Source organism: Pleurodeles waltl, chromosome 7, assembly GCF_031143425.1.
Source record: "Pleurodeles waltl isolate 20211129_DDA chromosome 7, aPleWal1.hap1.20221129, whole genome shotgun sequence".
Taxonomy (NCBI): Eukaryota; Metazoa; Chordata; class Amphibia; order Caudata; family Salamandridae; genus Pleurodeles; species Pleurodeles waltl.
This window is the reverse complement of record NC_090446.1, coordinates 112602520-112617139: the sequence shown is the minus strand read 5'-3', so window position 1 is coordinate 112617139 and position 14620 is coordinate 112602520. Positions and strand designations below refer to the sequence as shown.

Genomic DNA, 14620 nt, shown 5'->3' with positions numbered 1-14620 from the left:
AGGACTTGAGTTATAATCAGTGACTTGACAAATGCAAAAGGTCGAGCATTGTTCTCCTTTCTCTCAGGAATCCCAGTATTTTACTAGTTCAAATGCCTAGAGTGGTTTTCCAGCTGTTATTGTTCATCGCGCATGGTGTATGAGCTCTGTCCCAAAACTTGGCAGTTTATTCTCCCACGGTAATAATCTTGTCATCAGAACCGGACAGCCTTTGCTCCATCTCTTCTATTCTGTCCATTATGGTGGTCATCTTAGGCTCTATGTTAGAGAGACGCTCTCAAATCTCGCTTGCCTTCTCCAGTTGTGGCTGCTTCATGACTCTGATGTCTAACAGGATGTCTTTCAATAGCTACATTGGAAGTCTCAAGGTTTCTAGGACAGGAGAGCGGGAGGACTCACACCTGTTTTGCTGTCCTGTCATTGATAGTCTCTGAAGAGGTATTTCTTGGTACCTGGTCCTCTTGCACAGTCTTTGTAAGGGCTTGAATGCCCTGATGTGAAATCCCCTTGGACAACAAACAGCTTATAGGGAGCTTTCTGGTGGGATATTGGAAACTTCACTGAGCTTTTAAGTGAGACTTCAGAGAGAGCAGGGGCTGCAGATGACTCTTATCCAGCTTGTTTCTGATCTATCATCTGGTTATGGTAACTGCATTGCATTGGTGTCAGCTCTTAGTCTCAGTCCGCAAGATGGTAGCTTGTTTGTTAAATTTTACTGCAAGCTGCCTTATCACAATGGCTTCGAGGCAGGGCTCAGCCCAAGGAGCTGGAATCCCAGGGTATTACTTCTCTGCAGTATTTGCATCACCAAGCACTAACCTCAACGGGGTTTCTCCAACACGCGTCGTGAGTCATGAGAGTGCAGAAAATGTCGCCGTGTGGACACGATATGCCTGACAGATTCTCGCAGCGGCGCGAAACAGCACCACTTAGGTGTCCCGCATGGAAACAAAAATCAGCACGCTGTGGCTGAAACGTCTATTACATATGCAAAAGATGCAGCAAAAAACAGTGAATCATGCCAATATGAACCAAAATTACCAATTAAAGCAGTTAATACTGGGTAAGTTAAGAACGCAAATTACTAAAATTTGAGCAGTTAAGAAAGAGAATCAGGAAGAGACGTTTTTTATATATATATTGAAAAAAAGTCCATAAGTGGGCTGAGCTGACGTCGTGAGTCAAGCCGGCTTATGTCGACCGCGACCCAGCCTGACTTTCAGGTTCGTCCCACTGAAAAGCTCCAGAGCCCCAGACTTTCAAGAATCCACCGGAGGCTCGTGGAAAGGCAATCTGACAATGTCGACTGGAAATCGGCTTGCTCTGGAGGGTTGTCCTAAAAAGTGACAAAGTCCAAACGTAAAAAGTTGACCGAGGCTTCCCGCGCAGTGTTTCTATAGAGGGCTCCTGGGAGGTAGGATCCCATTTCAAGTTCGGCCCAGGCGAAGATTTCTGTCACGAAAAATCATCTAAGTACGAAGACAGACTTCTTCACCGAAGTCTCCTGCGATGCGTATCCGAAGAGGGCTCCAGAGAGGTAGGATCCATCTTGCTTCATTGTCCCGGTGAGAAACTCGCCCTGAAAAAAAGATTACGTCAGAAGTTAAAACTTTGACCGAGGCCTCCTGATCACTGTACCCGAGCAGGGCTTCAACGCGGTTTGCCTCAAATTTTGACTTTGCGGCCCAGTCGAGATGTCCAGATTGGCACTTTTAGTTTCCATGCACTAAAAAAACATTTAGGCCCTCTTTACGACCCTGGCGGTCGATGGTAAGGCGGTGGTAAGACCGCAAAAAGGCTGACGGAAAAAAAAATGGAATTATGACCGTGGCGGTTACCGCCACGGTCATCCGCCACTTCACCATTCCGACCGCCATGGCGGTGATGACCGCTGAGCTGGAGATTTCGGTCTGCAGCCCGGCGGCCGTCACTAGACCGCTTTCGGATCAGGGCCCTGCATACCGCCATGGATTTCGGGTGATTGGGAATCACCATGAGATCCATGGCGGTAGGCACTATCAGTGCCAGGGAATCCCTTCCCTGGCACTGATAGGGGTCTCCCCCACCCCCGCTACCCCCCACGAGTCCTCCCTTCGCACCCCCCACCCCCTGCCACCCCCCAAAGGTGGCACAACCCCCCTCCCCACCCCCAACATGCACATATACACACCCCTACACGCACACACCCCCAACATGAACATACATGCCCCCTACACGCACACATACACCACAACACATACCCGCACACATACAAACAGACATGCACACCGACTGACCCGCACACATTTCACATACACACAGCACCCCCGCACACATACACGCACTCACACACCCCCTCTACACACTCACAAGCACAACCCCATGCACGCACACAACAGACAACACCCCCCCACCTCCCTCCCCTAACGAACGATCCACTTACCTTGTCCGTTGGTCCTCCGGGAGAGGACGGGATCCATGGGGGCAGCTCCGCCACCAGCACACCGTCACCAGAACACCGCTACACCGAATCATGGGACGTGATTCTGTGGCCGGTGTTCTGTTGACATGGCGGTGGAGGTTGAGCAGCCTCCACTTTCCCGCCGACCACCAGTATGGCTGCTGGCGGCTTTCCGTACGGAAAAGAACGGAGGGCTGCCAGCGGTCATAATACGCGGCGCGGAAGACCGCCACCACTGGCGGTCTTCAGCACGGCGGCACCTTGGCGGTCTTGTGCCACCTTTGGGGAGTAGCAGGGGGGGAGGACTTGTGGGGGGTGGCGGGGTGGTGGAGACAATTCCCTGGCACTGATAGCGCCTACCGCCATGGATTTCATGGCGGTTCCTAACCACTCGAAATCCATGGCAGTATGCAGGGTCCTGATACCGTCGGCGGTCTAGTGACGGCTGCCGGGCTGGAGACCGAAATCTCCAGCCTAGCGGTCATCACGGCCATGGCGGTCGGAATGGTGAGTGGCGGATGACCGTCGTGATTCCATTTTTTTTCCGCTGGCCTGTTTGCGGTCTTACCGTCGCTTTACCACCGACCGCCAGGGTTGTAATGAGGGCCATAATCTTTTTTTTATAAACTGGAGTTAGATTTTTATTGTGTTTTGTGTTTTACTTATTTACTGTATTGTGATTTTTAAATGCTTTACACACCTGTCTCCTAAATTAAGCCTAACTGCTCATTGCCAAGCTACTAACGGTTGATCTGGGATTAATTTATTGAGACCTAACTGGACCTAGTGGGGGGTTAGTGGCCTGTTGGTGAGTGTTGGTACTTACCTGCCCTTACCAATAATCCACTTCCGCCCCCCCAAAAAAAGACAACACACCCCCCCCCCCCACACCTGATGATTAATAAAAGTGAAGGAAGATATGCATAATCCTCGCCTCTGGTCCTGGCATAGAAGTCGGGCTAATAAAGTCATGCGCTCTTGGCCAGACTAAGAAGTAAACTCTGTTTAGCTTAGCTGTGGATGCTAATGAGGTTGCTTGTCAATCTTCCTGTTGGTGAGAATGAACGGTGCCAGGGCACTCTTTGAGAATATCAGTACTAGAGCGGTATTGAAAAGCCATCCCACTATCCCACTCTGTCTGCACCCTGGAGGTTTAGAAAATGGCTGAGACATAGGTGCCTCCTGGCACACATGGGGACTGAACATGTGAATGGCAACAAATGTAACTCTTACTCTGCAAGGCACAATCCAGTATATCATCTTCTACTCAGGACATTTTATGAAAAGACAGACTAACTGTGGAAGAGTCACTGTTGTAAGAAACATTCACTTCTTATCTGAGTATGCCCTGCCAACAGCAAACTTTTCTTCCCCTAGAGGTGGGAGGGTAGCTGCCTCCTAGGGCACTGGCTGATATCACAGCCTACTTTAGGATTCTTCTGGAGATTCTGGGTCTTTGGTGTCCACTCTAGTTCTCTCAGTTTTGGATCGCCTTCCTCCTGTGCATTCAGGGCAAGAAGTCCCTACTAATTATAGCAGAATGCCAGAACCTTCTGAGACCGAGTACATTTACTGGGTCCCTCTGTCTGTTTCACTTATTGCTCTTGTTTTTCTAGGAATATCCCTAGAGTGGTGTGCCAGTGTGTCTCTTTCAACTCCTGGTAAACATGGATACAGCAAAGGTGTGGAATTCCAATAGCCTAACTCCCAGGAGATATTGTCTGAGGTCTAGCACAACAAGTTTTAATGTTTATTTTGACCTTGGTACAAGTAGGCCCAACCCCCTGCAGCACAAACCCTTTGGCTGCCAGTTTATTATTGATCTGGGAAGAGCATTGTCTGCAGTTAAGGTAATATTTTTGTCTATATGTTAATGCTGTTCGTACTTGTATTTATGGTTCATTAATGCAAAGCCATTATTATTAGGGTGAGCGCTTTAAGGAAATGTTGTGAGCTGGGACTGCACTGCTCACAGTGGTCCCGAATAAAAATATGTACACACATTTGCAAAGTTTGACAATATGAGGCTACGTATAATGCTCGCAGAATTATCTCTGATTAGATGTGCATATTTTCAGTAGCTTGAAAGCAAGTTTGATGAGTCTTTGCTTTCAAATTAAATGTTTACAAAAAACAACTTGGAAAAAAATGTTTTACTAAATTACTGTGAAATTTCTTTTTAAGCAATGTCTACTAAAATGTGTTGTTGCATGCTAGTAGTCCCCAAAAATATTCTTAATGGGAAATTGTTGAAACCAGTTTCAACACAATTATGGGAAACATGAATATCAACAATCACTGGTAAAGCCAATAGGTCTGACATTGATGGTCAGACTTTTGGCTTTGTCAATGCAATGTCTTGTTTTGACATTGTTTTTGTAAAACTTTATTGTTGTGGGAGCTGCCAGCCCCTCAACAATGTAGCAAATGTTGGCAAAACACAATAGTATTTTTGTCTATAGTAGTCTCTGGCACTGAACAAAACTACTTTGTGTGCCGATATGCTCCTTGTGAAAGAGCAGAAAGTCACAAAGAAGCCGGTCTGTAGATACATATATATATATATATATATACATAGAGACGGAATTTTTATAAAAACAAAAGGTCTTGATTAACTCAAGACCTAAGTAGGGGCTGGCTTCTTAAAGCCACAAAGTGCATCAATGTTATATGCCCTTGCTTTAGTGCACATTTATAGCTTTCGTGAATTCACAATAATTTACAGAACTAGGTCAGGCGTTCGCACTTCTAGAAAAGATTTGTGAACTACATTTTAGCACGAGAAGATATACATGTGTAGATTTTGCTCATGAGAAAATATGTTGAGCATTTACAGGTTCAATTTCCCTCCAACCACTTTTTTTGAAAGAATTTTTATTTCTTCCCTTGTGAGGAGTACCTTTTCAACCTTTCTCAGTATGAGAAAAGAGTTGGTGAAAACGCCTAAAACATGCAAGTTAGTAGGTTTTCAGAGACTCTAAAGAAGATTCCAACCCTGGAACTATTGCTTAATGCTGCCTCTAGCTCCAGTATGTCAGTCTGTGGAAAGGTGGCAAAATCCAGGAATTACTAAAATCCCTACTATATTATGAGCCTTGGCATAATCAGGGAGGCTATTATCAGAGCTTTTATAAAATGAGGTTGTTGCCATAATTTATCGCTGCACAACGTGGCATGAAAGGGACAAGTGGATTTTTTTATGGGACAAGTAGATTTATGTAGCAACCTGTCCCACGGACAAGTAAATAGTTTATTAAATTCCACACTCCTGATACAGACAACCCCCCAACTATTGATCAATCACACATCTGTTATTCGTAAGAAACATTATTAAAAGAAAAATCCTTCTACAAAATTACTGTGTAGATTCAGACCCTAATACAGTGCCAAGGCAGACACCATCCGAACAGTCAAAAACAAATTAAAAATGACCCATAATGATGGCCCATATCAGGTCACGATTGGCTGCAATTGAAATGGAACTTACCAACAAAGTGAGCCTACACAACACATTCCCTCTGCCATCCTTCTCTCTGAAACCACTTTGCTGTGAGTAGAGCAATCAGAGGATCGGGTAGGAGGTGACACAGGAACAGGAGCTAAGGGCACTTCGACCTGCACTCATGTGGCCTCTAGTGAGCAGGACGGCATAGATTTACAGACCCCAGGGTCCAATCGAATTACTTTGGCCTCATTAAAATCAGGGGCAATGAGAGGGGGTTGCGTTCAGCCAACTGGCACGTCGCAAGGCAGGTCTGCCGGAGCCCATGATAATACCTCCATGGATCAGGGATCCATTGCCCTGCCGGTCAATTACCATGACTCTTGATTACCTCCTGAAGCTACGCCCTAAGCTGTCAATCAATCAGTATTTGTAAAGCACAGCTACTCACCCATGAGGGTCTCAAGGCGCTGGGGGGGAGAAGGGGCCTCATCCGAAGAGCCACATCTTGAGGTTCTTCCTGAAGATGGTGAGCTACGGGCTTTGTCTAAGGTGTGGGGGGAGGAATCAATCAATCAGTATTTGTAAGGCGCGGCTAAGCTGTGGTGTTAGACAACGTGCCTCTGCTTAAGGACGGTACTTCAGAATCCTTTACTCAATCAAAGAATACAGTACTCCACTGGCTGGATCTGAATCCCCCCTGTGGACTTGTGCTGGAGGATGGCTCAATATAGTCAAGCGGGTGAACTGGATAGGCAGTGATGTGAAATCTTTTGATGTTGACTGCGTAATCATATACTTTAACAGGCCCATCATGGCAGGACAAATTCTTGCTTTGATTAGATGCCCTTAGGACAGTTCCTCTTCAAGCTCTGTTATGGCTCTTCCACTGGGTTACTTTTATCGACCTGCATCTTTGGTTCCCCCCGCTCATTAAAACCGATGACATGTACCAGTTCATGCTAGAGGAGGTCAGTCTGCAGCACATTGCTAGCTAGGTCTCTTTAACAGATATGCCCCCTGGATGACTGTGACTGACTAGCTGAACGTATTCATTGGGCACTCCATTTGATTTTAAACCTCGTTTTTCTTAAATGTAGCTGGTCTTTCCAAATAGGTTAAAATATTGATTGGTAAAATGTAATTAATTCCTTTGGTGTTCCTTGTCTGCAGTAAACATGGTCAAGGGATGTAGTCCATATAAGTGGGTTTTTATCAATACACACACCGGGAGCAAGTTTTAGAGGTGGCCACCGCAAAGGTGGCCTTTTAACATTAATATCCACTTCCCTTAAAAAATGGTTATGAAAACCTTTCTGGATTTCCCTCCTTTTCACATTATTCTTATACAGTTCCAAGCGAAGTTGATACTTGCTCTTGGTAATTTCTATCATAACAACTTTGCCCTGAAAAACGTGAATATAGCAGGCTCTCTAGATGAAACTCTTAGTCATCTCCTAAGTAAACTTCAGTCAGGTTATTTTGTAATACGGGAAGGGGATTTTAATTGTAGATTATGCACAGTATTAGATTCAACAGTCTGTGGGTACTCAGGGTGGCACAGCGAGGATACCTTTCATTTTGAACACTCCTACTGTGGAGATGTTTTTAATTCAGTACTGACCAAGATGTCCCTCTATTTAATGCTTGAACTTAATAGCGGCTCAAACATAAACCAAATTTCTTTTTTAGGAAGAGGCAAAGGTAGTCTTATTGATTTTATCACACTTTCTCAGTCATATGGTCCAAAGAAAATTAAGTTTAAAATTGCACATAATTGTCTAAGTGACCACAGTCCCAGTGACATATGAAACCTCTAATATCCCAGACACATAGGATTCCATCAAGGGGATCATTTGTCTTTGGGCCACTGTAGATTCCGGCTGTATCTTAGAGGAGCTGTTAAAAATATATGGAGGACAGGTATTAGCTTGTCTAAAAGATAAGCTTAATCCAAAGAGTATGCTAAATGCATTTGAGGAAATCTCTAAGAAAACCTCTGACCTTCTTACTATACATAGCAGGAAGAGGGAATCTAGGCTGTACAGGCAGTTTGATATGAACTGCTCTAAGACGCATAAAGACCTCCTTGCACACCCTTAAACAGGTTCCCCAGGACAGGGAGCGGATGAGACATTGTAGACTTGAGTACAAGCAAGCTATTGCTCAGAGGAAAAAATAAATTAGACATGAAGCTTGGGAAAAGCTACACATAGCAAGTTCAAGCAAGGACTCCCAGCTATCTTGGGAAATGATAAATGACCCTATTTTAAGGACGTTCATAATACACACACCCTAAATTGGGTTGAGGAGATGAGGCTTTACATCTGAGTGGTGGAATTGAGAGTCAGATTGAGTCTGGACCACCTTAGCTCTTGGTTGATAGCATGGGATATCCCCCCTGATTACTGGGAAGTACTTTGGACACTGAATCGCACTCTGTGAAATAAGACCTCACACCATGACGGGGTACCAGCTGACCTCTTTTCAGATCACCCTTAATTGTGGGCCCTGTTGTTGACAAATAATGAGGTGTGAGGGTATAGTGAGTCCTCCCAATTCCTGGCTATGTTCAATTATCAAACCCGTTTTTAAAAAAGGCAATAGAGCAGACCCTCAATGTTATTGCCCAAACTTTTTAATTGATACCATCAGTAAATTCATAGGGAGAGTTTTACTTGAACACCTGGAAAGTTGGGTACAGGACAATCGGTGCCTCTCCTCAATACAGTATGGGTTCAGAAGAGGTTTAGGCACTGTAGGTCAGTGCCTCAATCTCCACCTGGTTATTTCCAAATACATTGTGGCCAAGAGTGGTTCAATCCATTTAGGTTTCATGGATTTAATATCGGCATTTGACTGGGTCGATAGAGACTTTTTGTGGTCTAAGCTGCTTGACATGGGCATTGATGCTGCATTTGTTCACTTCTTGGTCTGTACGCATAATGGGGTGGTGGGCCGGGTGTGGTATGGGAAAAATGAAGAGTTCACAGTCCAAATTACAATTAAATGTGGCGATAGACAGGGCTGTGTGTTGGCTTCTTTTTTTTTGCCTATACATCACTGATCTAGAGAATTATCTTAACTTAGAACAAGCTGATGTGCCGAAGCTGGGTTTGAGGAAACTTCCTTCCCTATTGTACGCAATGACAGTATCCTAATCTCAAGAACGGGTGTTAGTTTACAGAAACTTCTAAGCTGATTTTTTATTTTTTTATGAATGGCTTGGAACTAAACGTAAATACTTCTAGATCGCTTGTTATGGTCACTTGGAATAACTGTGCAATTTGAAATTCACAGTATATTAATAGTGAGAAAATTTCATATATGTCCACTTTTTCCTATTTCGGAATACCGTTTGATCAAAAATCCTCATGGTCTCACCTGATCAAAATCAGGAAGTTGAAGCTTGAACAAACTTCTGATGCTTTAGTTAGAAATGCTGGGAAATTGGGCAATAAACCCCTAGCTGCCATGAATAATATTCATTCTGTGAGCTGTCTGTCTGCGCTGACACATGGAGCAGGAGTGTAGGGCCATTGTGATGCGGGTGCTCTACAGCTGGCTGTAAATATTTTTTTAAGAAGACTCTTGTCTGTCCCAAATAGTTTTCCTGCAGAGCCCTGTCACACAGAAGTGAAAATAGTTTCGGTAGAGGACCATGTCAAAACCCCACATCTAATGCTTTGGAGAGCAGTCTGGTTTAAACAGGAAACGCTGCTTAACCAAGCCATAATTAATGACTTTGAATACTTAGACAAATCACAGAACCATACCTGGTTAAGGTAAAGGAGCATCTTGCTTTGATGGGGAGAGAGGACTGTTACCATAATCATGCCTCAATGGCACCTATTCCTAAATAGTGCTTCAAGCAAGACTTTTTAACACCCTGTTTTTAACTATGGCGAGGGAGAGAGTTAAGGAAGCGGATAAATTATTACCTTGCTCTTGTCACAACCAGGACTATTGAACCATACCTTACATTCTCCTTGTCCCTCATCCAAAACTTGTATTTAACTCGATTTAGATTTTGTATTGCTAATTTTCTGATTTCATATCCCAGTAATGTTTATCGTGATTCCCTTTTGGATCCTTGTCCGCATGACTCTATAATAAGTCAGTCCCTTCTGCATTTCTTATTTTTTTTTGCAAGTTATAAACTGCTCCGCGGAAGCATTTTGTAGTTTAATACGTTTATTGAAGCACTTAAATATTTGAAGATGTAGACCAGCCCTACATTACTTGCAACTTATTCAAACTGAATGCATAATATTTGATGATTTATAAATTCATAGTTACTGCTGTTCGATTGAGAAAGTTAGTAGTGAAATCTGTATTTACCCGGTATTTGGCTTTACCAAGTCTTTGCTCTTCTGCACTTCTGGTTAGGCCTGTGTTGCACTGTTTGAAAGGCACTGTTATGACTTGCACATGGCACTTTTTATGGGAAATGGAGGGTCTGCCCCAGCCCTTTTCATTGATACCTATAGTATATTATGGTTTTGTGCCTCGTGCCCATCATGTATGTGTGCACTGTGTCTTTTGCATGCCCGTTACATTTTGTAATCTGAGTAAGGAAAAAGGCACCTGATGCAGTTTATCAAACTGTTCCTTTTATGAAGTGCTTCATCGAGAAGTAATAATTTATACTTTTTATTTTAATGTTTTTATTTTCTTATCTTTTATGGTTACAATTTTGTAAGCTGAATAAAGATTTTATGGTATATTCTCTGACCCATATCGACTTTATTTTGTGGGATCTCTCTGTAGCCTTCAACACTGCCAGTTATCAGCATCTTCTTCAAATTCCATTGCTGACTTTGCAGCATCATTTGATTACTTTTGCTGGTGCTCAGTGTTCAATTTGTTCTAGTCATTGCCTTGCTGATGGTGTGATTTATTTGTCATCATATGATTTTTACTAAGAGCAAGAACGGCAGAAAAAGGAGAAAATAAGAGTATGAGAAAAATAAGAAAACATTGACAAAGGTAGACAAATGGGGGATGATAAGAATTTTCAAGACTAAGACAAAGATACAGAAAGTGTAGGGTGGTGTAATACTTACCTAGCATTGGGCACATCTGCCATTATTGCAGAACTGGCGGAGGGCTTCTTAGAAAACCTTTCGGACACTACACTTTCTTTTAACAAATTAAGCACTGGTGGTGCTGACCTTTCTTATAGAGAACACTTTATGCACCGCATGCTTCCCTTTGTATTGTATAGGAAATGCAAATAGATACACTTTTCTTAGGTGTAAACTGATCTAGAGTTTATAGGGGTCACTGGGATCCAAGTTCTACAATCAAATGTGATTAACTTCCATTTTAGCGCTAGCACCACTTAGGACAAGACCAGTGCAAAACACAAGGTACACCGTGGAAGTAATGACATCTGAAAAACAGTAAGACATAGGTAAAAATAAGTGCAAATGGACACTATTTCTGGAAGATATACTCCATTATTAGGAGTGATTTCTAAATTTTGTGTAGAAGCTTAGGGAGCAGCTAACACAAATGTGATTTGTCCTGGGGTGTTTTTACGTTCAGTTTTATCGATTCAGTTAAAGTGATAATGATATTGATAGTATAGGAAGTTAAGGTGGATATACACCAGAAATTAGGATTTTGGGGATTTTCCAATAAATGTTATCAAATCGCTGGTACAAAATCGTAGGTACAGCTACACAAAGAATACATTCCATAACATGCTATGCTCCCCTTGCCAGGCAGCCAGGGCAAGAACCTTCTTTCAAGTGATCTCTTGGACATGGCATACCAGGTAGTGGACGGCATGGAGTATCTCGAGGCCAGGAATTACATTCACCGCGATCTGGCTGCAAGAAATATTCTTGTTGGGAAGGACAACCTCTGCAAAGTGGCTGACTTTGGTATGGCTCGCATCGTCAAGGTATGTAAAGTGAAAGCTATGGAATCATATGTGTAGAATACCCCCGTTAATGTTGAATCAGTACATTTGGTACATACTTCTACTAAATGTGGCAAATATGTCTAACCTGTGAAGGTAAAAAGTTTCCAGATGAAGACCATGTATCTGTTTCAGAACTATGTTTGGGGCTGTTTTGTTGTCAGAATACTGGTGGACCTTCACACTGCTCTTTTCAACAATGACTGCCAAGGCTTTCATATAAAGATTGAAAATTATAAGTGACAAGGGACGAAGATTTTGGGATCTGTTAGTTCCTATCTGAACCGGTTACTGTCAGCTGGTGAGGTAGGATATGAACCATTTTACAATTGCACCAGTGATATCCATGCAAGTTTTCCGGATGTGGATCAATAACGTATGGCTTACTGTACCAAAAACTGTAGAGAGGTTCCACAAGACCATAAGGCAAGGGTTGTTTTGTGGATGAGGATGAGGGCATCCTCTACTATTTGGAGTGTTCCTGTTAAACACTGCAGAGTGGTTTGTACCCTGAGGCAGGTTATTCTCACTGATGTGGTCTTGTGGCTGAGTAGTGATTGCCTTCTCAATTATTTTTTCAACAATTGGGAGGTGGGTTGCAGGATGGAAGTTCATAAGGCTGGTTGGATCTAGTGCAGGCGTTTTCAACATGGGGAAGATTTGTCCAGTCTTGAGGCAGTCCAGGAAGATTCTTTTGGTTAGTGAGACAAACCGGTGTGAGGACTTCTCCTTGCAGAGCCTTGATGATGAGGAAGGAATCATGTTATCTTTGTTGGAGGTGGCTTTGAATGAGTTCAAAATGTTTGAGAGGTATGTATGCAAGATAATGTTGAGGGATGACTAGTTAATAGTATAGCAGCTTGGGTAAAGGTGATGTTTGGATGATGATGATGCATTACTGATGTTAGATATGATTTTATTGGTTTTCTCTTTGAAGAAGAGGTTGATAGCAATGCATCTGGTTGGGTGATGGTGGCCTAGTGGGTTCTGGGATGTGGTTGGAACACTGTTTGGCAGTCCTGAATACTGCTTTACTTTCTTCTGTTGATTGCTCTGTTGATGTTGGTCTTTCAGTTACTGGATTTTACTGTAGTGATGATGAATTGATGGTTGAAGTGAAGAGCTTTGTCAAGGGTACGATCCTCCTGGCATTTTGCTCATGTCCATGTACCCAGAGGGGAGAAGGACATCAAGAATGTGTGTGGAGGAGGGTGAGAAACCTAGGTGATACAAATAGCATGTAGTTTGTGTTTTGTGATGATATCAGGAATGTTGATTAACATGAGTTAAAACTCCTCACCTACACATTTAAAGCACTACACAACAGAGACCTGGAGCCCCCGAGCAATTACATTTCCTTCTGTCATCCAGCCAGACACCTCTGCTTAGTGGGACGCACATCCCATGCATACACAGAAACAGAGCTGGAGGTTGAGCCTTCTCATGCGTCACTCCTAAAGCTTGTAACGAGCTACCACACATCTGAGCCTCCTCTTCTCTACTCGAGTTCCGTAAGATGTTGAAGACTTGGCTCTTCGGATAACCCCACCCACGCTCTTTAGACGAAGACAAGTTTGTGATAATTTAGTGACCATTTTAACAGGAAATGTAATGTTCTGGAATGCCAGGTTGCTAGTACACTAGTTCTACAAGATAACCACTGGCTAGATACCACCTTCTTACAACTCCCCTGCTGAATGGGCGTTGCACATTTGCTATGCTTGTTTTTTGTGTGACTCTTGGATTTTTACAATCCCTCTGACTTCAGTGAGATAACATTGATATCAATATCCCCACTCTGAAAATTGTTCCAGCACCACTGTGAGGCGATATGGATTTACAAATGTCTGGATCCTGTTTAAATTAAAATAACAATGGCTATGCACTTTGCATAGTAAGTTTTTTGTTTTTTTTGTTTTTAAGCTGGGCAATTTTAGAAGAGGCACTTTATTTTCCTTCAGCACCATCTGTGTGAAACACTGTGCTAGGCCGGCAACAAATTGTTCACAATCAATCAATCAGTAATTTGTTAAGCACGCTACTCACACAGAAGGGTCTCAAGGCGCTGGGGGGGGAGGGGTGCTACTGCTCGAAGAGCCAGGTCTAGAGGCGCTTCCTGATGGTCAGGAGGTCCTGAGTCAGTCGTAGGTTGATGGGGAGGGAGTGCTAGGTTTTGGCGGCAAGGTGGGAGAAGGATCTGCCGCCAGTTGTGGTACGGTGTATGCGGGGGACGTTTGCGTGGGCGAGGTTGGCAGTGCAGAGCTGTCGTGTCAGGATGTGGAAGTGAAGACTCTCGTTGATGTAGGCCGTCCGGCGGCGTGGAGAGCTTTGTGAGCGTGGATCAGGAGTTTGAAGACGGTCCTTTTGTTGACCGATAGCCAGTGGAGGTCTCTGAGGTGCGCTGAGATGTGTTCGTGGCGAGGGAGGTGAAGGATGAGTCGTGCTGAGGCGTTCTGGATGCGCTGGTGTTTCTTCTGGAGCTTGGCCATTGTACCCACGTAAAGGGCATTGGCGTAGTCCAGCTGCTGGCGTGGGTGACTGTTCTTCTGGTTTCCATGGGGATCCATCTGAAGGTCTTGCGGAGCATGCAAAGGGTGTTGAAGCATGAGGATGAGATGGCATTGACTTGCTGGGTCATAGAGAGCGAAGAGTCCAGTATGAAGCCAAGGTTGCGTGCGTGGGTAGTGGGCTTTGGGGCTGACCCCAAAGTGGCAGGCCACCAGGAGTTGTCCCATGCTGATCTGTTGGTGATTTGGGTCTTCTCCGAGTTAAGCTTGAGGCGGCTTGCTTTCATCCAGCTGGCGATGGC

General features: G+C 43.9%; 1 protein-coding gene across 1 annotated transcript in view; it reads left to right on the top strand.

The window, feature by feature from the left end:
• Positions 1–14620, top strand: part of PTK6 (protein tyrosine kinase 6) — a 104704-nt gene that overhangs the window by 78941 nt on the left and 11143 nt on the right. The window contains exon 6 of the mRNA XM_069243208.1: positions 11612–11793. Within this exon, the coding sequence (XP_069099309.1) occupies positions 11612–11793 (182 nt within the window). The remainder of the gene's footprint in view (positions 1–11611; positions 11794–14620) is intronic.